Raw genomic sequence first — 24,766 nt, forward strand, 5'->3', positions numbered from 1 at the left:
CTCTCATGCTTTAAGGATAGCTCAGCCTTACAGAGGGTGGGAGTGGGGGTGGGGGTAATGGGTAGGGACTGGTGTCCCACCCAATCATTTGCAGGGAGTTACAGAGACTTGTGTGGAAGAGGTCTATTAAGAAATTTCACTCTACCACCATTACATAGAACCAAGAACTGATGATACTAAAGGAAGAAATCCAAGCTGCAATGAAGGCATTAGTGAAAAACAAGGCCCCAGGAATTAACAGATTACTCACTGAAATAATGAATAATAGTGTTTCAACAATGCCAAACACTATGGAGCAGTTCTACTTTGACCTTTAGGGTCCATTCTATGATAACAGATCTGCTTTAAGCTCATTTTTGAAGCCATTGTGTCAACCTATCTCATCTAAGGCCTTCTTTTTTTTCTGCCTCTGCATTTTCACAAACATGATGTTCCTCTCTAGGGCCTGGTCTCTCTTAATAACATGTCCAAAATATGTGAGACAAAGCCTGGCCATCCTTGCTCTAAGAAGCATTCTGCCTGAACTTCCTCCAAGTTATCTGTTTGTTCTTTTGGCAGTCCACGGTACTTTGAATTTTCTTCGCCAACATCATAGTTTAAATGGCTCAACTCTTTTTTGGCCTTCTGTTTTCTTTGTCCAACTTTCACACGCATGTGGGACACTTGAAAATACAATGTCTCAGGTCAGTCATATCTTTGTCCTCAAAGTAACCTCCTTGTTCTTCAATACTCTAAAGAGGTCTTGTGCAGCAGATTTACCTAATGCCTAATGCAATGCTTAAGTTTGATCTCACTCGAAGAGCTGTGGCTGTTGAGGAGTCGCAGTGGCACAGTGCTTACATCGGGGTGCTAACAGCAGGTCAGCAGTTTGAAACTACCAAGAGTTACAGACTTAGGGACTCACAGGGACAGTTCTCCCCTGTCCTCTAGGGCCACTGTGAGCTGGCATCTGCTTGATGGCAGTGAGGTTGATTTGATCAACTTAAAGACAAATGCCCCAAGTTGATGTGGGATACTATGCTACATTCATGTGGACATACATTCTGAGATCTTACACAATATAATTTTGAGAAGGGATATATTCTTTTAGATATATTCTTTCTTCTATTATGAACACTATATGCTTTATTATGCAGAATTGTCTGTTTACAGTACAATCATCATGACTAGAGTAATTAACATGTAAATGACACTTTTATCTCTAAGTTTTGGGATTGATTTAAAGTAGCAAACATCTTTTGGTAGAAAGGTTATTCTGAATGATTCCTTTGTATACAAATCTCACTGCCATCGAGTCAACTCAGACTCACAGTGACCCCTTAAGGGCAGGGTAGAACTGTCCCTGTGGGTTTCTGAAATTGTGACTCTTTCCCAGAGTAGCAAACCTCTTCTCCCGCGGAAGGGCTGGTGGTTTTGAACTGCAGACTTTGCAGGTAAACAAACCAAGTGTCCTCCAGCTGGTTGGGGCAGAGGGCGGGGCCGCCAAGATTTGTGGGCGGAGTCGCACAGAGACGGGGAGGGCTGTTTGCTATTGCTGGGCCGGATTCGGCTCCTCGAGAGCCACTCGGCTCTTTTCGGCTCCAGCTCTGGCCGGGAGTCGTCAATTTGGCGCACGCGCACTCGACTTCACTGCTCCTCGGGTCGCGCTTCGTCTGGTCTTTTCACTTCCTTCTCGTTGGAGCTGTATCCGGGTCGTTTCTTTACCCATTGTCTCAGGCAGTCGGCCTCCGACGGTGCCAATTTGGGGTCTTTTGTTGTTTCTGATGCAGGCTAATAAAGTTTTTCTTTCTTTTATTTTTGCTTCCAGTTTTAGCGGGGGAAATTAGCACCCCGGGCCGCCAGTTCGCCGCGCTGCATGGGCCAGAGGGCGCCGCCGGCCGGGGCGCGCCGTGGGCAGGGGCGCGAGCGGCGGGAGCTGGGTCTGCGAGGACTCGGGGGCGGGCGGGGACCCGCGGGGCTGCTGCTGCTGCGCCCCGACCGGGTCGGCGGCGTCTCCAGTTCTAAATAGCATCCTTCGGACTTGGCCCCGCGGCCCCACTCCCCGATCTCGGTGCTGCCTGGGCTCTGGCATCCTCTCCCTAGGTGTCCTCCAAACGATCACCTCACGGATTCCTTAGTAAGTGTGTCCGAGGCCTCCGAGGGCCGAGAGGTCCAGCTCAGCCCTCCTACGGAACAGGAGGAGCCGGGCGGGTGGGCAGTCTGGTGGCGACCCTTCGTGGGCGGGCCGGCCCCCCTCCAGGGTCTGCAGGAATGCACAGGGTTTCTTGGAGTCCCTGGGCTTTGCATTTTCCTATGGACTGATCACTCATCACAGTGTCTGAATGAAGCGTTGCGAGCAAGCCCCAGAAACAGCCCTGCAAGGTGTGGACTTGGAGGGTCAGCTTTGATTTTGGCCCGTCTGGGATTGCATTGAGCCTTCAGGCAATGGCTAAGCGTTTGGCTGCTCAGGCTGGCAGTTAGAACCCACCAGGCGGTTGGAACCCCCCAGCTGCTCCTGGGGAGAAGGATGGGGCAGTCTGCTTCCGGGTATGGATTACAGTCTTGGCAACCCCACGGGGCAGTTCGACTCAGTCACATCGAGTCACTTTGATATGGCTGCATGGTAGAGGGCTTGCTTTCTGGGGCTGGGGGGCCAGTGTGGGTTCACGTTGTGTGCACGGGTGCCCATTAGATTTCCAGCCCTTCCAGGCTGGTGCCCTCCTCCCAAACACCCCCTAGCCCCCGATAAACCTTTTCTGGAACTGAAGTTGATTTCCTGCGCGATGGCTGTATCTTTCCACAGCACCATAATTCCCGTTGGTGTGATGAATGACGATGGTACTATTTTTCTCTTAACAGTGGATCGCAGCTCCAAGAGGAGGCAGGTGAAGCCTTTGGCAGCTTCTCTGCTAGAAGCTCTCGATTACGATAGTTCAGATGACAGTGATTTTAAAGTTGGAGATGCTTCAGGTAATCGTTTGCTTCACTCTTCCCTTCTTCCAGCTTTCTGGACTTGGCTTATTTTCAGATTTCTTTCCCCCTCTTTTCAACAATCAGTTTTGGTTCCATGCCGATTTAACGTCAAAGCACATTAACGTCATTTATTTTGTCCATTTGGTTTCCCATATTTCCCCAAGATCCTGTCACTAGATCCTACCATTGCTTGTTTTTGCTGTTATTTATTAGCAAGCAGGGAAGGCCTTACTCCAAAGATGCAAAAGCATTTTCTTTATGGATACCTTAAAATATAGGTATGTACATTTCATGGGTCAAAAAGAGTCCGGGATTTCTGGCTTGTGAGAGTCATGCGGGCCATAAACGGCCCAGGAGCAGGATTCTTTTATTTTCAAATCACTCCTACCCCGGGGAGTTTGTTTTTTTCTGTCTTTAAGCAGAATAAAAATTTTAACTTTAAGTTATAGTAGGGACTGCATTTTGTGGCTTCGGTGTTTCAGAAATTACTGAGGCATAAAGCATGTATCCTTACTCATCATATTTTATGATTTTAATGATTTTTAAAGGTAATAATTTATATATAAAATAAGAAAGTATACAAGGGAGTACCCCCAAAACCCTGGAATTGCACTGGGCAGAGCAGAGCATTTTCCCCGCTAGGCGGGCACCTCGCATCTCGCATTGCGCTCTGAGAGAGTGCACCCAGTGGAGTGGCCTGGGACGTTCTCTCTGGTCACAGTGAATTTTTTCATGAAAGCAGTTTTTCTCTGACCTCGTTTTTTGTGATGGCCGATTTAAGAGAACAGCGTGCGGCTGTGAAATTTTCTTTCCTCTGGAAAAATGCCGCAGAAACTATTGTGATGTTGAACGCAGCTTCCAAGGATAGCGCTATGGCTCAAACTAAAGTGTATGAGTGGTTTTCTCTTTTCAAAAAAGGTGAAATGTCGATTGATGACAAACCTGGTTCTGGATATCCGTCAACTTCTCGAATGGACAAAATTGTTGACTCAGTGCATTTTTAGTTTGTTTACCAGGTCAGACTGTTAATCAAGCTTTCTATTTAGAGGTTCTGAAAAGATAGCATAACAGTGTGCGACAAAGAAGGCCTGATTTGTGGCAGATGGGGCACTGCTTTCGCCACCACGACAATATACTTGCCCCTGCAGCCATCTCAGTGCACCAGTTTTGGAAAAAAAACATCATGCCTCTCTTGGATAGAATCACAGATTTGACAAATGGATTAAGCATAATGGAGAATACTTTGAAGGTGATAAGGTTTTGTAAAAAAAAATAACTACATAGCTTTGAAAAAAATTCCTTTTTTCTTTTTTTGGGTACCCCCTTGTATAAAATGTAGTTTCTCTTTTGTAGCTTTTCAGCATAGAACCTTAACTGAAGGAATCTGAAAAACATTTATGTTAAAATAGTTTCTATAAAAAATACTAATCCACACACATGAGAAACAAAAATTAGTTATTATCCTGTGTCGTTTGATGGAAGTTAAATAAAGTGAGAAATCAAAGGCCTTCTAATTTCATCCAGCTTTTTAATATCCTTCCTGAAAGTTTCCTAGAGTAGCCCTCCTGTCAGATTTTCTCTGTAGGGTCAGTAGGGAGAGGTGAAATTAAGCTGTACTGTGTTACTTGTTGCACATTTAATAATGTCAGCAAGCAATATTGCTTTATGCTCTACTGAGACTTTTTCTTTTAATACTAATTTTTATAATAAATCAGTGACTGAGATATTCTTTTATTTATAAAGATCAGGTTACTGAACTTATAGAAGTTGCATGAAGTCACTCAGGTGGTAATAAGTCTGATTTTTATGTCTTTAGATTCCAAAATATTTTCACCGTTCAGTTCTTAGAGGATACCGATGTGCTGTTAACCACATAGATATTGTAGTTGCCTAATTAGTTCTTGCTTAGCAAGTTGCTAAGTTTAAGTGCTTTTTAATCTTGCTTCTGGGTCTTCAGTCCTTCTGCCATTTAGTCAAGGAGCTGAGTGGCTCACTAGTTAGTAGCTGGCTGTTAACCAGGACTGCTCCTTCTCTGTAGCACCTTCATTGATGTTTGGTAATTAATAAAGAAAGGCATACTGGAGATGTGACAGGAGTTAACATTTAAATCTATCTTCTTAGTTCTGTTGAAACTTTTGCAAGCATGTTCTTTTTGGCTAGAATATATATATTTTAATTTTTGGTTTATAATACAAATTGTGGTAGCAATTAAAAACAGACAGTAATAATTGGGTCTCAGAAAGTATGACTTACTCAAGTACCATTATAAAAAAAACTCCAAAGCATATTTTCTGTAAGTATTCTGTAATTATTTTTGTCACAATACGTCTGTGGTTTTTTTCGTTGGTAGCTCTTCTTCTTTTACTGACATTGAGTCATTCACTACAGGCCTCATTTTTCTTTACGAGGGACAGCACAGTCCAATTTACAAGGGCAAACTACACTCTCACAGCACTTTATGGTTTCAGGTTAAGTAGTGACTCCTGGCCTTGTTAAATCCCAATCAGAATGCTCAATCTGTGAAAGTTTGTAGGGTGAGTTTGGTTAGGTTGGCGATATTTTTTTCTAATTAAATTTGATAGTTTTTATCAAATTGTTGTATCTGTTCTGCTGTACTAGGCCCTTACTTTGCCCGGAGAGAGCTTAAACATGTGACGTCAGATCATTATTGCACATTACTGATTTTAATTAGCCATTACTTTATTTTGGTTATCTGAATAGTTCTTCATACATTCATGCTAATGAGAGTTCAGTAGAAAATAATGTCATTGAAAAGGAAAAAACAATCATAGTTTCTACTATTGCTTCATAGCATACTGGTGCCTCTCTACAGCTAAGATGTTGGTTTAGTATAGATTACTGGTAGTTTTTGTTTGAATCTTTTCTCTTCTGTACCTAAGGTAGTATATTTAATTGGAATTTATAGGAAATAAAATATTAGCTATATTACTGGTTTTCAAACATATGGAGATTAAGTTTGAGATGGAGAAACTCACAGCTGAATATCTGTCCTGATTATAGCTCTTGCAAAACACCATGTAGAAATGGCTCATTGGCTTTCTTAGACTTAAAAGCCAAACTAGATTGGTTGGGAACAATTTTGTTCACTGTGCATTAGCTTCTTCTGATCTTCATTTTGAAATTCAGTCTGTAAAAATTTTATATCTCTTTGAATTTAATAATAAGCATATAAAACACTGAAAGGTTATATTCAACCTTGCAGATAACACACTTTTAGTCGCATACTTTTCAGGTGATGCAATAGGAAAAAAAGAAGGCAACATTGCTGACAAATAATTGGCTAGTGATCTTAATAAAGATAATAAATATGAGCCCATCTTTGGCGGTGTAGTATGTTAATGCCGTGGGCCACTCAGGAGAACGAGGAAGCTTTCTATTCCCTTCAAAGTTGACACTCTTGGAGACCGGTGTGGGCACTATGAGTTGGAGTCAACTCGATGGCAGTGAGTGAGTGAGAAACTGAGAAACTGAAAATAGCTAAAGTGAGAGCAAAGCTCATTTTTTAATCAAGACAGTCAATAAATTTTAAAATAAAATTGTATATAACACTGAAAGCCTAGAAATGGGTGTTATTATTAGAAACATGGTGATAATCACCAGAAGAATCCTAGATAAAAATATTAGGGGGAGTCACATGTAACAGTAGAATATTGGCAATTTCATGGCTCATCCTCGTTAAAATGAGTATATTTGAGATTTAGGCCTAGATTGGGAGTAGAATAAATTATTTATGTATGTTACACAATCTATAAAATGAATGCTTTTATACATGCATGCATGAATGACCTTTTGTTAAACAAGACAAACTAGGACTAGTGGGGACTAGAGTTCCCACCAAAAGAAAGAAGGTTAGCTTTAGACCTTGTGCAGTGGTGAGTTTGGTTAGGCTGTATGATTGGAAAATAATTTAACTGGAGGAAGAGTTAGAGACTTTGATTTTTGTGCTTAATCTGACTTTGGATAAGTGGACCAAATTATATTCATTAACCATCTATAGTTTTCTATATCACTACTATGTGCTTTGCTGAGTTTGTAAAGCAGTAATAGTAGTAATACTAATGATAATAGAGCAATTAAATAAAATGAGGATGCGTTGAAAGCATGACTATTATAGCATTTGTAGTTCAAGACTTTCAGAGGAATTTGGTTTATTTTCTACTGGATTGATTTTGAAAAGATCTCATGGAGGAAATAAGAGTTGAATTTTGAACTGAAAGAGGTGATAGCATATTTAGATAAATTACAATCTAGGTAGGGAAAGCATGAAGTATATATACGTGGAGATAGAAAAATGTCAGGTATAGTTCAGGATCAGAATTGGGTAAAAAATAGTAGAAGCAATAAGTCCGGGAAAATAGAATGACGTCAAACTGAAGTCTTCCCCACTAGACCAGGGTTTCTCAATCTCGACACTGTTGGCATATTGTGTTGAAAAAGTCTTTGTGATCGGGTGTTTCCTTGTACATTGTGAGATGTTTAGCAGCATCCCTAGTCTGTACCTACTAGAAGCAAGCCAATAGCAGACCTCCCCCCTCTTTTATGGTAACCATTGACCCCTTGGGGGCTTTGTGGTCCCTGCTTAAGAACCTTATGTCTACATTTATTCAGAAAACTTAAGGTGACAGAGTTGGAACTAGAGTCAGAAGTAGAGGATGAGTTGACGAGACTTGTTGATGGGTTGGCTATTTTAAGAGATTTATAGAATGAGTCACAGATGGCCCTAAGATGATAGCTCCGAATAACCAATAAACTGATGATGTATTATATATTGTATATATGTATAGTACTAATCACTGTTGCAAGGATCGATGAATCCGATATTTAAAATAGACGCACGTATTGCAAAAGATGGTTCTTTATTTTGTAAAGCTAACATAAAACTCTGAGATTTGGTTTTATTTAATATTTAAAATCATGGGGAAGCTTAGGTATTGAATAGAATGGTATTGATGGTTGATTAATTTATTTCAGTTTTATTTAATATTCTAAAGGGATTCTCGAAGGTTGGTTTTTAAAATTTTATACAAATAATTCTTATATTGTGTATAGTTGAAATAGCTATTGTTAGGGAGCTTTTCTTAGATTGTCCATTTGGGAAAGGTTTTGTTTTTTTTTTCCTTTTATTTAACTGAGTGGGAAGTAGGGATTTCAATTCAATTATTTTTCAGTGTAGACAAGTTTATTGTACACTTGAACTTATCTCTGTGTTATACCAAGATATCTTTTTGTGACGTGGTTGACTCCTTAAGACAGGAGCCCTGGGCCGTGCTGCCTGATAAGTGTTGGACTAATAACTGCAAGGATGGCAGTTCAAACCCACCAGGCACTCTGTGGGAGAAAGACGGGGCTATGTGCTCTTGTGAATGTCTACAGCTGTGGAAACTCTGTTAGGGTCCTGAGTTGGCATTGACTCCATGGCACGAAATTGGAGTCTGACCCATCATTAGTCTGGTCCTTGTTTTTCTTTTTTAGGATGTGGGAGTGAAGGATTTGGAAGATGTCACAAAATCATCTTTTGAGTTTGTGTTTTTCTTGGCAAACTATAAATTATAACTATGGACACCTAAGACCTGGTCTTTCTTACTGACATTACCAAATTGTATTTATAGTTAAATATCTTTTAATAGATCCCTGATCCCGTGGACTTGCAGCTAATATAATGTGTGTGAAGAATAAAAGGTTGAACTGGATTTGAGGGAAAATTTCACATTCTTCTGTTAATAAAAAATAAATTTGAAGCATTTAATTTTAAAAAGCCATTACTTTCTTTTCTGGCCTGAGTAGAAAACAAAATCAGTTTCTCTGCACTTAAATAACAACAACAAAATGATAGGCGTTGGCAACAAACAACCAAAACACCACCACAAAAATTCCTGACATTCTGTAAAAAATTTTCAAAACATAGCTAAGTTGTATTGAGCCCAATTCTGATCTGGGACCTACATTTCTGCCCGTGTGCTTTTATAACTACTAGGACATTTTCATGGATAAAACAAGATTTTTAGAAGATGAGTTCAGAAGGACCCTCAACCCCAAACCCCAAACCCACTGCCATTGTGTAGCTTCTGACTCAGAGTGACCCTCCATGCAGACTAGAACTGCCCTTTTGGGTTCTGAGGCTGTAAATTTTTATGGGAGCGGATATCCTTGCCATCTTTCTCCCACAAAAACATCGGTGGAGTTGAACTGCTGATCCTGTGGTTAGTAGTCCAATGTGTAAAAATGGCTTGGCTTTCAGTATGTTTTAACTCTGTGTAGTCAGTGTGTGTCAAAGGCCCTCATTGCCTTAGATGTGTGGAGTTAACTCTGCTTATGAGGTTCTTATATTAAAATCAGAGTCCCTTGATGGTGCAAATTGTTCATGTGTTTGTTTTGAAGTGTAGATTGTAGGTTTGCATCTGCCCTCAGTTCCCTTGGTAAAAGGAAGGTCTGATTGTCTCAAAAAATCAGCTATCGAAAACCTTATGGTGCCAAGTTCCAGACTGCCATGACCCATACGGGCTTCCCAGAGCCCACTGACTAGAGGGCAATTGATTCACATTAGAATTCTTTTTACAAAGACAGCTTTTATATATTCTACTATGTATCATGTAACATGAATATATTTTTGTAATAAATGCATTAGAAGTATTTATTACATAAAATACATATAAATATTATAGCTGAACTTTTTTTTTTACAGGATGTGGTTTTTCTGGCAGGTTTAATTGTAGAGTTTTGAAAAATAAAAAAATCAATTATTTGTAATTGATTGTTATAATTATTGTAAAAAAATTAATTATTGTAGAGAATGGAAGCCATCTTTTTGTGATTTTTAATATTTATCTGTTCATTTGGGTGAAGACATGAGCAGCCAGATATACACCATTTTAACAGTTTCAACATGTATCGTTCATTGCCTTGAGTATGTTCTTCAAGTTGGGCCGTTGCTCTTGCTGTCTGCTTCCAGGGCATTCATTACCATTCTCCTCACCTCACCTCACCTCACCAAGCTTCCCGTCCAATCTTTGAATAGAGTCCTTTGATTGACACTAATAGACATTTATTTGTAATATCTGTTATTATTATTTTAAAATGTTATTGTTGTTAATTACATATACAACAAAACAGACACCAATCCAACAGTTTCTGTATGTCCGATTCAGTGACATTGATCACATTCTTCAGGTATGCCAACATTCTCAAGCCCCCTTTGCTGAGTTGCTGCACGCCTGTTAACATAAACTCCCTGCGCCCTGAGTTTTCTTTCTAATCTTTGACGTTGTTGTTGATTTGATCCTATGTAGTTCATTTTTAAAAGTCACTTTGGCAGTGTAGTGGTCACAAATTGGGCTACTAACCACAAGGTCGGTAGTTCAAAACCACCTGCTGCTGTTTGAGAGAAAGACAAGGCTTTCTACTCCAGTAAAGAATTAAAGTCTAAGAAACCCACAGGGGCAGTCCTGTCCTGCTCTCTAGGGTCGCTATGAGTTGGAATCGACCTGATGGGAGTGAGTCTTTATTTTTTATGGCTCTGGAGAATTCTGGAGCCCATGAGAATATGAAATTCTGTTCTGCATTTTCCCCCATTTAATCAGGATTCTTCTTTGTAATGCCTGCTCCAAATATTCAGTAATGGTAACTGGAAACCATGAAATTCTGCTCTTATGGCAAAAGAAGCAGTTGTTCATGGAGGCGATTAATCCTGTGCCTTGGTGACTTAGAGGTTAAGTGTTTAGTGGCTGAACAAAAAGTTGACTATTTGAATATGCCAGCCACTCCATTGGAGAGAGATGCGCAGTCTGCTTTCAGAACCCTCACGCCTTGGAAACCCTCTCAGGCAATTCTGCTGTGTCTTACAGAGTTGCCGTGAGTTCGAGTCAACCTGATCACACTGGTTTTTAATTTTTTGCTGTGAGTAGAAATCGTAATGGGTGATTACTAGAGTAATGCCATAGACCTAACTGGGGGTGTTAGTGTACTATATACACCAAACTGCCCTTCTCAAATCTGAACAATTCTGAATTTTGAAATACAAATAAAAAATTCTGATAAGGGGGTATAGGCCTACATGATACTGTTTTTGTGCCCTGTGCCAGATTGTTTAGGATGAGAGTGCTCTTTTTAGCACTGTTTGGAAAATGTTGTGGTTGCCTGCATGATAATCATGAGATTGAGAATAATGATTCTGTAGGACCAGAACACTAATTACTGACAACTTCCTCTATGTCTATTGTTTAGTAGCTAATTTCCTCTTACAGTTAATCATAGGCTAGTTTGAATTAATAGGAACTGAAGTGGTATAGAAATGCTTTCTTTAATCCTATTATTATTATCCCTTCTTCCTATCCTTATTATAGGTGCAACAATGTATACTGTATATTTTACTCTTGGTGCTTGGCCAAGCCTTGACTATGACATTTTTTCTTGCTCCCTGCCCATTCTTCCATTCCCCTGTTGCCATTCTTCCTCCCCCTAACAACCGATATTTTAGATTTTTATTTGTTTGATTGGTAGTAAAGAGGATTAGAAGATTACTGAGTAATGTTGGTGTAGAGGTACTAGGTTCCCTAGGCAGGATTAGAAGGCATTCGATAGAAAGCTTAGAGACCTGCCTGAGGTCTTTAATCTTCTCATCCCATATTTTTATTAATTACTGTGGGTGTTCATTTCTAAAATGGATCCATTTTTACAGTTCATCAAGTCTTTCTGTTCTTGGGGCTATAGACATTATTGCCTAGAATTTTAGAAAAGTTTAAATAACTCTTAATTTGTTAATATGGATTGCATACAAACAAACAGGATACTAACTATAGACAATGTGTTCTACATATAATGCTTAGTAGCTATTTTTTTTCTTTTATAGTTAATTACAGGGCTGGCTTGAGTTAATCGAAACTAATGGTAGGTAAATGTTTTCTTGAAAAAATGAAAATTGGTAACTTCTTTTGAAACATTTCTATGCCATTGCTGTTGTCTTATTTTACCTTATACTTGCTGCTTCTAAAATTCATGTGGTATCTTAGGATTGTGGAAAAGTGGAGTGACATAAATGTATGTCCTCCCTTTTGCTTGGGGAAAAGTGAAATCAACGAAACACAGGTTTTTGGGTAAGCTTTTCCTTACTCTGAATGTGAATCTTTTGATGTTTGCAAGTCCAGATAGTTTGTAAAAAGGTGATGTAAGGAAAGAGAATTTGGTCTACAAGCCTATTTACTTTTAGGAAAAAAATATTGCCTCTAGGGTACCAAATATTATATGAGCAATATGATACAACATGGTGATTTTCTTTTTAATGTCTGTTTTAATTTAGAATTATATAGACATTCATCTTCATTATTGCTATATTGAACTAAAACCATTGCACCAACTTCATTGATTTATTATTTAACCTGGTTGGGAATGTCTACCATTATTTGACCTAAATTTGTTTATATTATTTTGCAAGTTATCCACAAATTTTGGTGATTTCATTTGTGTCAGCGTGCTGTGTGTGTGTGTGTATGTATATACATATGTGTGGTTTTTTCTCATATTTTCAACAGATTCTGAAGGGAGTGGTAATGGAAGTGAAGACCCATCAAAGGACAGTGGCGAAGGCTCCTGTAGTGATTCTGAAGAAAATATTTTAGAGGAGGAACTAAATGAAGGTATTAAAATAAAAGAAGAACAAATAAAAAATTCTGTGGAGGAAGAAATACTCTCATCAGAAAAACAGTTAATTAAAATGGAAAAAAAGGAGGAGGAAGAGAATGGCGAAAGACCCAGGAAGAAAAAGGAGAAGGAGAAGGAGAGTGAAAAGGAAGCAGACAAAGCCACAGTGTCTGATAGCACGGCAGCTCCTGCTGCTGCCCCTGCCTCTGCCCCGAGCCCTCAGGCCGTTAATGCATCTCCGTCTGTCCCCAACACGACACCCGCCACCGAAGAGCAAGTTAGTGAGCCCAAAAAGTGGAACCTCCGTCGAAACCGACCGCTGTTGGATTTTGTGTCCATGGAAGAGCTGAACGACATGGATGACTATGACAGCGAGGATGACAATGATTGGCGACCCACTGTAGCAAAGAGAAAGGGAAGATCTGCCTCCCATAGAGAGGGGAGTGATGGAGACAATGATGATGATGAAGACGAGGGAAGTGGGAGTGATGAGGATGAGAATGACGAAGGCCATGATGATGATCATAGCAGTCCTGCCAGTGAGGTTTGCAAGAAGAAGAAGAGCAAAGTTCTTAGCAGAAACAGTGCTGATGACGAAGAACTGACCAATGATAGCCTGACACTTTCTCAAAGCAAGAGTAATGAGGTAGATCACCCGATTTTTATGATATCTGTCTGTCTGGGGAAAAGGGAATTCTTCTCTAAATCACTCTCCTAGTTATACTCTCTGGCTTCCTTGAAATCCTGTTGTGTAGACAGCTGTGGGCATTAATGCGAGCCTTACCTGTAGCATTTATTCATTTGGCCAGCAACCCTGTATTGAGCATCTTTTTGTCACCGTCCTCAAGGAGCTCACGGCCCAATAGACCCTTAGAGAAATTAGAGAAATGTTTGTATATCCAGACTTGGAAAGTGCTAGAATTTTCCATTTTCTCTTCCATCCTCTCATCCCATTGTTCATAGGACGGCCGAATGGTGCTGAGTGAATTATGAAAACAAAGGCCACCTTCATTGTGTCTCATCCACATAAAGATTCTGCTTGAGTAGAATTTAGAGTAGAGCAACAATTTGGTTACTGCCTGTCTCATACTTTTAAACACCTAATTTAAAAGTCCTTAATAGTTGTAACACGTGCCATCCGAATAGTCACGGAATCTTTGCTTTATATATGTGGAAGTAAATATGAACTATGTGTTTACATATAGTTAGTAAATAAGTATCTACAGAGAAAAACCAAAAAACCATTTCTTTTGCTTATCGTAAAACTCCAGTAATGGCTCAGACCTTCCACTTGAAGTCCTCCTGCTGAAAGTCAGGGTTACCCATTGGGCCCAGAGACGCACCCTTCAAGACTCTTCGTCAAACACATTGGTGTCTCTGTCTGTGTGTTTATGTCTGTTTTTCTTCAAACAAGAGACCGCCTTGTCATCGTACATGTTGATGTAACTGTTGACATCACATGTAGAGCTATAATAAAGTCTGACATTTCTGTTAATGTGTTAGAGTCACCAAAATTCACTCCCTTACCAAACACTTCTTTTTCTTTTTTTCCTTCTCATTTCATTGAAGTAGGTTAAACTGGTAGAAAGTATTTTTATTTTCCTTTGCTTGATTTGTTCCTTCACATTTCTTCTGCTTAAACGTTTTAACGGAGGGGTGATTATCTGTTTTAATTAAGTTTAATTTAACATATTTAGAGATTTTCTTAAGGAGGCTCTGAAGAGGTAACTGTCGGTAAAGGTGAAACAACAGTTTGCATTTTAGATCATAAAATTATCAGCTAGCTTCTAGGCTGCCCACTTTCATATAAAGAACGGTTCCTACTTCAAATGCCATCCTAATTCTTATTCCACATCTTCCTTTGGAATGAAATATTCATAACAATGTAACACAGGCAGGTCTAGGGAACTAATTTAGGGAAAAAGAGAGATAAAAAACCCCAATAGTTTATATTTTATTTTGGCATGTATCCAATTCTTATAGTACTTAGTACTCATTCGGTATCTACTGAATAAAATTACCTTTAGGAGCAGCATTACTTCCTTAATTTCATTTTTAGTTTATTTGTACATCCTTAGAAATTTTCCATGTAAAATATATAAAATTTTCATTAATAATTTGTAACATATTGCTTAATAGGGTACATTTAAAGACCACTTGAGTTTTTCCGATTTTTTACCACTAGAAGAGTGGTAAAATTTAGGTTAATAGGCCCAAATATATTCCAGGAATGAGATTCTAAAGCATCCCTTAGATAAGTGCCCTGACACAGTTGTCAAGAAGTTTCTTTTTATATTGGGTAAATTAAATTTATCTTGTGCTAATTTATGTTAATTTTCTTTTTGCTTTGTTATTTGCAGACAAGTAGAAAAGCTTGTTGGTAGGTAGTTTTCCTCAGATGATTCTTTCAGCTAAAAGATTGATAATTTTACGCCCAATAGTCTATAATTTAAGCCCTGATGATTTTTTGATGATTCTAGCTCTACCTAAATTATGCCTCTTAAAGCTAGACATTAAATTTTAATTAAAAAATGAGTGCATTTCTGTTCATGAGATAGGGATTTTAAAAGAAGTGAAAAGACAACATTTAATTCTTATTGCTTTTTGGCAAACTATTGTATCTTCTTGGTTTAAGTGTAAATTTGAATGTTTATTGCCTTAGAGTAGAGAGTGGAGTAGAGTTGATAATATGGCTCTAAAATGGCTTTAGAACAGAAATATTAACATATTTTGTTTATAAGCAGACTTTTCAGGGCAACTATATGAAACATATTTGTAGGGACCCAATTTGGGGCATCATTTGTAGGTTAATGATGCCCAGAAACTGTCATAACCATAGAGTTTCATAGGAGAAGTTTCTAAGTTGTTAAGTTAGGGTAGGTCCTTCCTTTTATAATTTTTGTGCTTAGTGAAAGCTTCTTGATTTTAGGACTTACATAATATTGAGGGCCTCAATTATTGTTTCAGGTGGCTTATTTCAGAAATGGCACCATAGCTGCGTAGTGTGATACCATTCAACCATGCAGTTTCTGCAAGACTCCACTGTATACCCATAAGGAAAAACTCTTTCAGAACCATTGAGTCGATTGATTCAGGAAAAGGAAAGTGAAAAACACAAATACCATCTTAGGACATAATTATTAAGGTAGCAGTAGTATGAAATTAGCCTTGACCTTGTGGGTATCTTGTGTTATTTAGAATTGAATACTTGATAACTTCTATTTTATAAGCATGGGCACCTGCCTTTGTCAATGGCTTTTTGACACCTTAAAATTTCAGTTTAGCCTGAATAATTCCCTTAGAATCTAGTTCTATTTTTTTTCCCTCCCTTTTCCACCATTTGGTCTTGATACTTTTGCTAAATTATCTTGTTTTATAAATTTTCTGAGATGGATTTATTTTGGGAGTGACTGTGTAGCATTTTCAGAGAATAGCTGCACTTTCCAGACTTTGAAATTCCAGCCTTTAATGAAAATTAGTATATGAGAGAAAATCTATTCAATACAAATGGTCAGATAGCAATATTTTAAGCTTCCATTTTCACAAAAAGGCAGTATGAAATCATTTGAAGTACTGTTTTATGCATGCATTCTTATCCCCTTTGCTTATTAGAAAACCCTCTTTTTAATGTCAAATGGGTTAATTGTATTGCCATGTTACAAAATGGCCAGTACCTCCCAATTGTTGCCAATTAAAATGTAACAGTTTTGCTAACATTTATAAAAGACCGTTTTTCTGTGGGGCCTCTGTCTTACTAATTGAATATTTTATACGCATTTTAAAACAAAACAAATTGCTTGAAGTTCTAAAAAATAACCTTTTTGTAACTGTCCAAAAATTAATTTTAATTCCTGATAATTCAAAGTGGTTTCGCATGACATTTCTGGAATTAACTTAAAACTTTATCCTGTTATATATATGGTTTAAAATTCTTTATATAGAGTAAACATATAATAGGACCATGAAGAACATTGGACAATATTATCTGTTATTTTGTGTGTACATTTTTTTATCCCAAGGTAAAAATGAAAAGAACTTGATATATAATATACTATACTATATTACCATACCATCCCATTTCAAACCAATATCAAACTTTCTGTCACTGAATGAATTCTGACTTTGACTGAATCTATAGGACAGAGTAGAATGCCCCCTGTGGGTTTCCCAGTTTATAAATCTTTGCGGGAGCAGAAATCACATCTTTCTCCTTTGGAGTGACTGGTAGTTTTGAACCACCAACCTTATGGTGAACAGCCCAACACCTAATCCACTAGGCCACCAGGGCACCTTTGTAGTGCCATATCTACTCTTCATGTAATTGCATTAGGTTCATAAAAAATAAAGTGCTCTTTTGCCATTCAGAGCCCACTTTACTAAATTCTAATCTTTATGTTTAAACCATAGTTTTAACGTTAAAGTTTAGCTTCAATATTTTCTCCAGAAACTTAAAAGATGACATAAAACTTTAGAAATAGCAGAAAGTGATCATAAGTAGGTTTTTATTTTCTTATCACAAGTGTGCTTAAGCCCATGTTTGATGTATGAAAGAGAATTTAGATGATAACTTTTTAAAAAAGGATGATATATTCAGATATTCTTATTGAAACATTGCCCAGGAAATATCTCCGTAACATTGATTAGGATAATTTTTAACCCTTTAGTTCCCTTGATGTTTTCCCCTTTGCTTTACATTTCTCTCTTAATAGTTTCAAATGATCAGATCATAAGACCAGAAATACCAGTTAATTTTGTTTCTTTTTTTCTGCCTCTAAATTGTAAGATAGGGATACATGATACAGAGATATAATTTAGGCAAGTACCTTTTCTGAGAAAGCAATATTGAACAAAAAGCAAATAGAGGGATTAGGTCTATCAATTCATTATTTCTTAATTTTTCTCACTGGTAAATTCTTAATTTTCTCACTGGGTAAATCTTTTTGCAAAGGCTGATTAGTTCTAATTTCACCAGAGAAATATTGACAGATCTCATAAACTAGAGGGGGTCTCTCCATCACGAAACTGGTTTTTAGGTAGATGTTTCTCTATCTTGGTTTTTATTTATTTTTTAACTTATGTGTGGTTTCTAAGAAAAGCATTTTGCGGGCTTATGTGGGGAAAATATGTAAAGTAAAATTTCCCAGTATAAAATTATGGTGTGCTCATATTTTTCTTCTTGGGCCACGTGCAAGAAATACAGAGAAACGAGAAATGGAGCCAGTATGTACTATCTAGTGTATGCCAGGCACATTCTTTCCATACATGTTACTGTTAACTCTCACCAAACATCATGAGGTAGGTGTTGTTTTCATCATCTCTGTTCTACAGGGGGTAATGCTGCAGCTTCTGGTTCAACAGCATTTCAGTGAGAGTTGGAATGCAACCCAAGAGTGCTGGACCTTCAGTCCAATGCTGTTAATTGAAGGATAGTTAGTGTATGAAAGTCTGGCCAAACATTTGTCTTGCTTACTATACTAAAGCTATATAAAACCCAAGATAAGAGTTGTATCTTTTGGGAGTTCTCAGTTTTATTTGCTAGTGTGTCCAAAGCCCCTAAACTATTTTAGTTTACTTTAAAATGAAGAGAACAGTATAAAACATTAAAGGACTAGAATTCTCATGAGAAATAACATTTCTTGCTTGTTCACTTTGTATTTTTTTCTGATTTGTTTTACAAATCAGCTGCAATTTGAAATGTATTTTTAAAAACTGTATTGAAATAATTTTATTAATCACAGCATTCCAATGTCATTCAAATTTCTAACAAATGACTAAATGTTACCCTTAAATATTGGTTTAGTTTTAAAAGTAGAAAAATACTAATATGAAACAAAATAGTTGTGGATATATGCTGTGAAATAAACTTATTCACTTTATTTATAAATTCGACTAGATTCTTAAATGAAATGTAGACCCAAGTGACAGCTTTTATTATATGTAATATTAAGTGTAATTTATTCAACACGGCAAGAATCATTATCTTATATCACCTAAAGTTCAATATATCATTTAAAATATAAATCTATAATGGAGAAAGTTTAATTAAAATAAGCAGACTTCTTCCTTGAACCTTTAATTAAAATTTTTTCTATTCTTCCCTCTTTCTTCTCTGTGTTATAATGAACTAGATTTTTTCATTATCATTTATAAAAGATAGTTCTTGAGATAAATATAGCAACTTAGTCTGCTAAACAGACTAAATCTTTTGGACTCTCCCTGGGGCAAACAATCAATCTAGATCTTTTTAAAAAAAATTATGTTTTTCTCTACCTTTTCCTGCAGACATTCCTATATAGGTTTCCATGAGTCTATCATTTAAAATTTGATGACTATAGAATTCCCTAGCACTTAAGGATTATAGAATATGTAGTGTGCCATCATACATATACTGCTTTATATGTTATCTTGGAATTTATTTATTCCTGTTTTATATGTGTGTGTCTTGTCTCTGTAGGCAGGATTATAAGCTCCCAAAGAGTAGGGGCCATGCCCTCTACTTATTAAGTGCATATATAAGCTTAGTAATTACTTGCTAGGTAATTTTCTCTTCTACTGTAAAGGAGTCAGACCACAATAAATAATGACAAAGCAAGTGAAGAGGTAGCTGAATGTCTGCTTTTTCATTTACTAGAAGAAGAGAAGATGGGATTGGAGAAGTAAGATATTTGAGATAGAGGCTGTTTTTGAGGGTCTGTGCAAAGAGGTATATTTCTTAAATATTAATTTTTGAATTATTAAGTAAATAGGCTATGGCATGATTTTAGAAAATTATAAAATAATTTGTTGAAGTAAGATTGTGTTGAAATTGCTCCCTAATTTAAATAGGTTATTTTCTTGTATATGTTTATATTTTAATGTTAGGACTCGCTGATTCTTGAGAAGAGTCAAAACTGGAGTTCTCAAAAAATGGACCACATTCTGATTTGCTGTGTTTGTCTTGGCGATAACAGCGAAGATGCTGATGAAATAATCCAATGTGACAATTGTGGCATCACAGTCCATGAAGGTAATTTTGTCTCCTCTCAGAGAGGACTTTCACTGCTTTTTGATGAATTAAATCAACTTTTCACATTTGTGCTCGTGTAAAGTTTTCCCACAATATTTTATAGTGTTTTAATTGGATAATACATAATCATCACAATATGAGAGATAATACTTTTTAGATGCTATTAATTTAAACATCGATAAATAACAAAATGTAAATATTATATGGAAATCAAAGTACTTCTGTAAAGACCAGTGTTATGCTAACTTCCTTGGCATTTTTTATTTCTAGTTTAGAAAATGAAGAATGTCTGGTATGTTCATCCAATAGGATGCATTAGTATAAAACATACATTTTATGCTTTTTGTTAGGATTTCTCATTAGAATTTTTAATTTTCATTTTGCAGGGAGGATTTGTAAAGCTCATCTTTTACTATCTGATATAGGAAGCTCTATTATTTATTATTTTATTTTTACCAATTAGCATTCTTGAATCTTTTTAGTTATGTTTGCTTCTTTAATTTTTAAAATATTTTTTTAATATTTCCATTTTTATTTAAGTTTATTTTGACATAATTGGAGTCCTGGTATTGTAGTGATTATGTGTTGGAATGCTAACTGCAAGGTCAGCAGTTTGAAACTCTGCTGGAGTAAAATAGGGCTTTCTACTTTATTTTTTGTAATCATTTTATTGGGGGCTCATACAGCTCTATGACAATCCATACATATATCCATTGTGTCAAGCACCATTGCACATATGTTACCATCATTTTCAAAACATTTTATTTCTACTTGAGCCCTTGGTATCATCTCATTTCCTCCCCTCCCCTCCCCTCCCCTCCCTCCCTCCCTCATGAACCCTTGATAATTTATAAATTATTATTTTTTTATGTCTTACACTGACCACTGTTTCCCTTTTCTCCCTTTTCCCAATTTTCCGTTGTCCATCCCCCTGAGAGGGGGTTATATGTTGATCATTGTGATCAGTCCCTCCCCCCTCCCCCACCTTCCCCTTACCCTCCTGGTATCACTACTTTCATTATTGGTCCGGGGAGGGGTGATTATCTCTAATTTCTTAAACAGTTGTAGTCTTGGAAACTCACAGAGGCAGCTCTACTCTGTCCTGTAGGCTTGCTGTGATTTGGCATTGCCTTGATGGGAATGAGTTGTTGTTTTTTTTTAATATATATTTTCCAACTGACACTGACTGGGGATATTTATTTCAGAACTACAATGATGGTCTTGTTTTAGAAATCTCTTAACTAAATATGTTATTTCAACAATTATCTGATAGTATTCAAGCAACTCATAAAACAAGAATAGAAGGAACTACTTAAACATGAAAATTTTCTATGAAATTAATAAAAAATTTAATAATGAAATGATAGCAATAGTTCCATTAGAACTAGGCCAAGGTAAGGATGATGTGTATTTACATTATACACCATGATTTTGGAAAGCCTAGTAAGGATAAGAGGTGAAAGATGAGACTTTCTTTTCTTGTAACGATTTATAGTCTCAGAAACCCAAAGGGGTGATTCTCCTCTATCTTGCAGGGTTGCTGTGAGTCAGACTGGGCATCCCGGCAGTGAATAGTACTAATATGGAAGATAAAGTGGCACAACTATTCTACAAGAAGATGAGGAGAAAACGGGTGGGAAGTGGGCAGGGCAAGCTGTTGGGAGGTTTAATAAGTTAAGTTTCTGAACACAAAATTGATCTGAAATGTAATCTCCCAGGAGATGCACAGTAAAAAGCTTAAAAATGGGATAAAATTAAATGAAATAAAACTGAAAGACTGGAAGTAGGGAATCAGAGACATCAGTAGGTAAATGACAACTTCAAGGCAAAAAAAAAAAAAAAAAAAGAATAAATGGTGTACTGCCAAATAGAGAGGAAGTCAAGATGATATCAAGGTAGAATGGACTGTCTTAAACTTGAACAGGTAATAAGTTACAGGGTAACCTCATAGAAAATTAATAAACCTTCTTACCACAATGACCAGGAATAAAATCCTAACAGTTCAGTACCTACTGAAACAGCAGCTATGAAGGAAATAGTAAGAAAACTTGTAAACAAAATAAGCTTGGACAGAAAAACATATAGAGCAATGAAATCATCAGCATCACAGCCACACACACTTACACACACACACACACACACACGCAATCACACACATGGACACACCCACAAAAAGAACAAAAAGCACCACAGGAAAATGACAGCAATATATTTATACCTATCGACAATTACACTGAGTGTAAATGGATTAAATGTACCAGTTAAGAGAGAGAGAGTAGCAAAATGGATAAGAAAAAAATGACCTCTTTATATAAATGTATACATATATATTTGTATAATATATATAAATATGCATTTGTATGTATATGTGTGTATATATATACACATATATAATATATTGTCCATAGAGTTACACCTTAGATACTAAAAAATGGCTCAAATTCAAAGTAAATTAAAAAAAATATATATCAAGCAAATGGCAACCAAAAAGGAGGAGGAGTGCAGGATAAATTGTGATAAAATAAATGTTAAGGCAAAAACCAAGAAATACTAGCAATAGAGACAAAATGACATTATATAATGATTCAGGATCAATTCATAAATAAGATATAACCATAATAAATATCTATGCTCTCAAGAAAGAGTACTGAAACACATAAATCAAACTTTAAAAGAACTAAAAGAAATAGACAATTCTATAATAAGATTTTTTAATATACCCTTTTTGTTGAAGAACAGAACAATTAGAAATTCAACAAAAATACATAAGATTTGAACAACATAATCAGCCAAATTCATTTCATAGACAAACACAGAATGCCCCACCCATCCACAGCACAGTATGTGTTCTAGTCCATGTGGAAAATTCTCCACATAGATTCAAGTTTAAGCCCTAAAATAAGCCTCAATAAATTCAAGACCATTGAAATACTAGAAAGAATCTTCATATAGATCACAATGTTATAAAATTATCAATCAACACTAGGAATTTAGAGACACATATAATAACATTAATAGACATTGAATAATGCCTTGCTTAGAATCTACTGGGTAATAGAAATTTTTAAAAAGGAAAATAAAAATTTCTGAATCAATGAGAATGAAAATACTACACACCAAATTCTTTAGAATATAGCAAAAGCAGTGCTCATGTATACATGTATTTATAAATGTACACATCAAAAAGGAAGAATTAAAAACAACACCTTCATCCAACATCTCCAGCAAGGGGAGGAAAAAAAGGCAACTGTTGCCAAAAGAAAGGAAATAAAAACGGCTCGAGCAGAAAGAAGACAATAGACAGAATCAACCAGACTAGAAGTTGGTGCTTTTAAAGAGTAATAAAATTGACAAAAATTGGAAAATTTAACAAAGGAGAGGATGCAAATGACACAGACATTGAAAATAGGTGAGGTATTATAACTAATTGAAATTAAAAGGGTAAAAATACTATAAAGAACTGTACTCCTATGAATTTGAAAATCCAGAGGAAATGCACAAATTTCTTGAAACACGCTACCTGCCAAACTAACGTAACCAGAGGTAGAAAACTTGAAGAATCCCATCGCAAAAGAATAAATTGAACAAGTCATTGAACACCAAACAAAAAGACTCCTAGCAAAAATGAAGTTCTGGCCCAGATGATTTCACTGATGAATTCTACCAAACGTTTAGGGAAGATCTGAGATCATTTCAACTTAAGCTATCTTAAAACGCAGAAAAAGACTCATTTATTAAGCGAGCCTAACCCTAATATTAAAACCATGTAAAGAAACTCCTAGAAAAGAAAATTAGACAAGACCAATATCTTTCTTGAGCATAGAGAGGGCCATTTTCAATAAAATAATAGTGAATAACCTCCTACCCCCACCCACAATTATATTCAAGTGGGATTCATACTTGGTATGCCAGGATGGTTCAACAAGAGAAAACAATTTATTTAATTTACCTCATAAATGAAACCAAGGAAAAGTCATATCAACTGATGCAAAAAACCCCCCAAAAAACCAAACCCAAACATTTGACAAAATTCAGCACACATTCTTGTGGAACTTGCTAAGCAAAATAGGAATTATAGAAAACTTTCTCAACATATAGCGAATATACCCAAAACCAATGGCTCATATTATTCTGAATGGGAAGCAGACAAAGGTGCCGTTTATCACCACTTCTTTTTAATACTCTGGTAGAAGTCTTAGGGCAATAAGACAAGAAAAGGAAACTAAAGGAATCTAAATTGGCAGAGAAGTGGCACTCTATTTGAAATGATGTGATCCTATATGTAGAAAGTCCCTAAGACTCAACTAGAAAATGATAGGAACTGATAGAAGAATTCAACAAAGTGGTGAAGGATACAATATAAACATACAAAAATCAGACTAAGAGAATTCTGAGAGGGAAATCAGGAAAACAATACCATTTACAATAGCCACACAACACATATATTTAGGAATGCATTTAACCAGAAACAGATGACCTGTATGAAGAAAACTATGAAGCACTACTCCAAGAAACCAAATGAGACATAAATGAGAAAACTGATAAAAATGCTCATGGGTAGGAAGACTTAATGTTATGGAAATGTCAATGCTTCCCAAAGCAATCTACAGAATCTTGATTCAGAATTCCATCACCATCCTCTAAAGAGATGGAAAAATTAATTGCCAACTTTATATGAAGAGAAAAGAGACTCCAGATTAAGTAAAACACTACTAAAGAAGAACAATGTAGGGAGGCCTCACATTCCTTTATCTCAAAACCTACTATACACTTAATAGTCAAAGTAGCCTGCTACACTGTTTCCCCGAAAATAAGACAGTGTCTTATATTAATTTTTGCTCCCAAAGATGCTCTAGGTCTTATTTTCAGGGGATGTCTTGTTTTTCCACGAAGAAGAATACAGTACACATTTATTGTTTATTGTTTTCTTGTTTTATTAAAAAAGACCTTGCACTTCCTGTCTGCTCCTGCTGTGCTATGGCCAAGAGTGAGCTGCGCAGCAGGTTACGGTAGCTTCGGGGTGGGGGGGCCTTATTTTGGGGGAGGTCTTATTTTCAGGGGGATGCCTTATATTTCAGTGAGAGGCAAAACTGTAAGTAGGTCTTATTTTCGGAGGCTGTCTTACTTTTGGGGAAACAGGGTATTGCTACAATG

The 24,766-nt window shown here is 36.7% G+C and overlaps 1 protein-coding gene across 4 annotated transcripts in view; it reads left to right on the top strand.

The window, feature by feature from the left end:
• Positions 1-1,972: 1,972 nt before the first annotated feature.
• PHF14 (PHD finger protein 14) overlaps positions 1,973-24,766 on the top strand; it is a 222,628-nt gene continuing 199,834 nt past the window's right edge. For 2 of the 4 annotated variants that reach the window (XM_045288972.1, XM_045288974.1), the window contains exons 1-4: positions 1,974-2,116; positions 2,839-2,949; positions 12,498-13,252; positions 19,468-19,612. In XM_045288972.1, the coding sequence (XP_045144907.1) occupies position 2,116; positions 2,839-2,949; positions 12,498-13,252; positions 19,468-19,612 (1,012 nt within the window). In that variant the 5' untranslated portion in view covers positions 1,974-2,115. Of the gene's footprint in view, positions 2,117-2,838; positions 2,950-12,497; positions 13,253-19,467; positions 19,613-24,766 lie in introns of all 4 variants that reach the window. The other 2 variants (XM_045288971.1, XM_045288973.1) reach the window with 2 other exon arrangements.

Source organism: Echinops telfairi, unplaced genomic scaffold (assembly GCF_000313985.2).
Source record: "Echinops telfairi isolate 266 unplaced genomic scaffold, ASM31398v2 ScPeMD7_23;HRSCAF=83, whole genome shotgun sequence".
Lineage (NCBI taxonomy): Eukaryota > Metazoa > Chordata > Mammalia > Afrosoricida > Tenrecidae > Echinops > Echinops telfairi.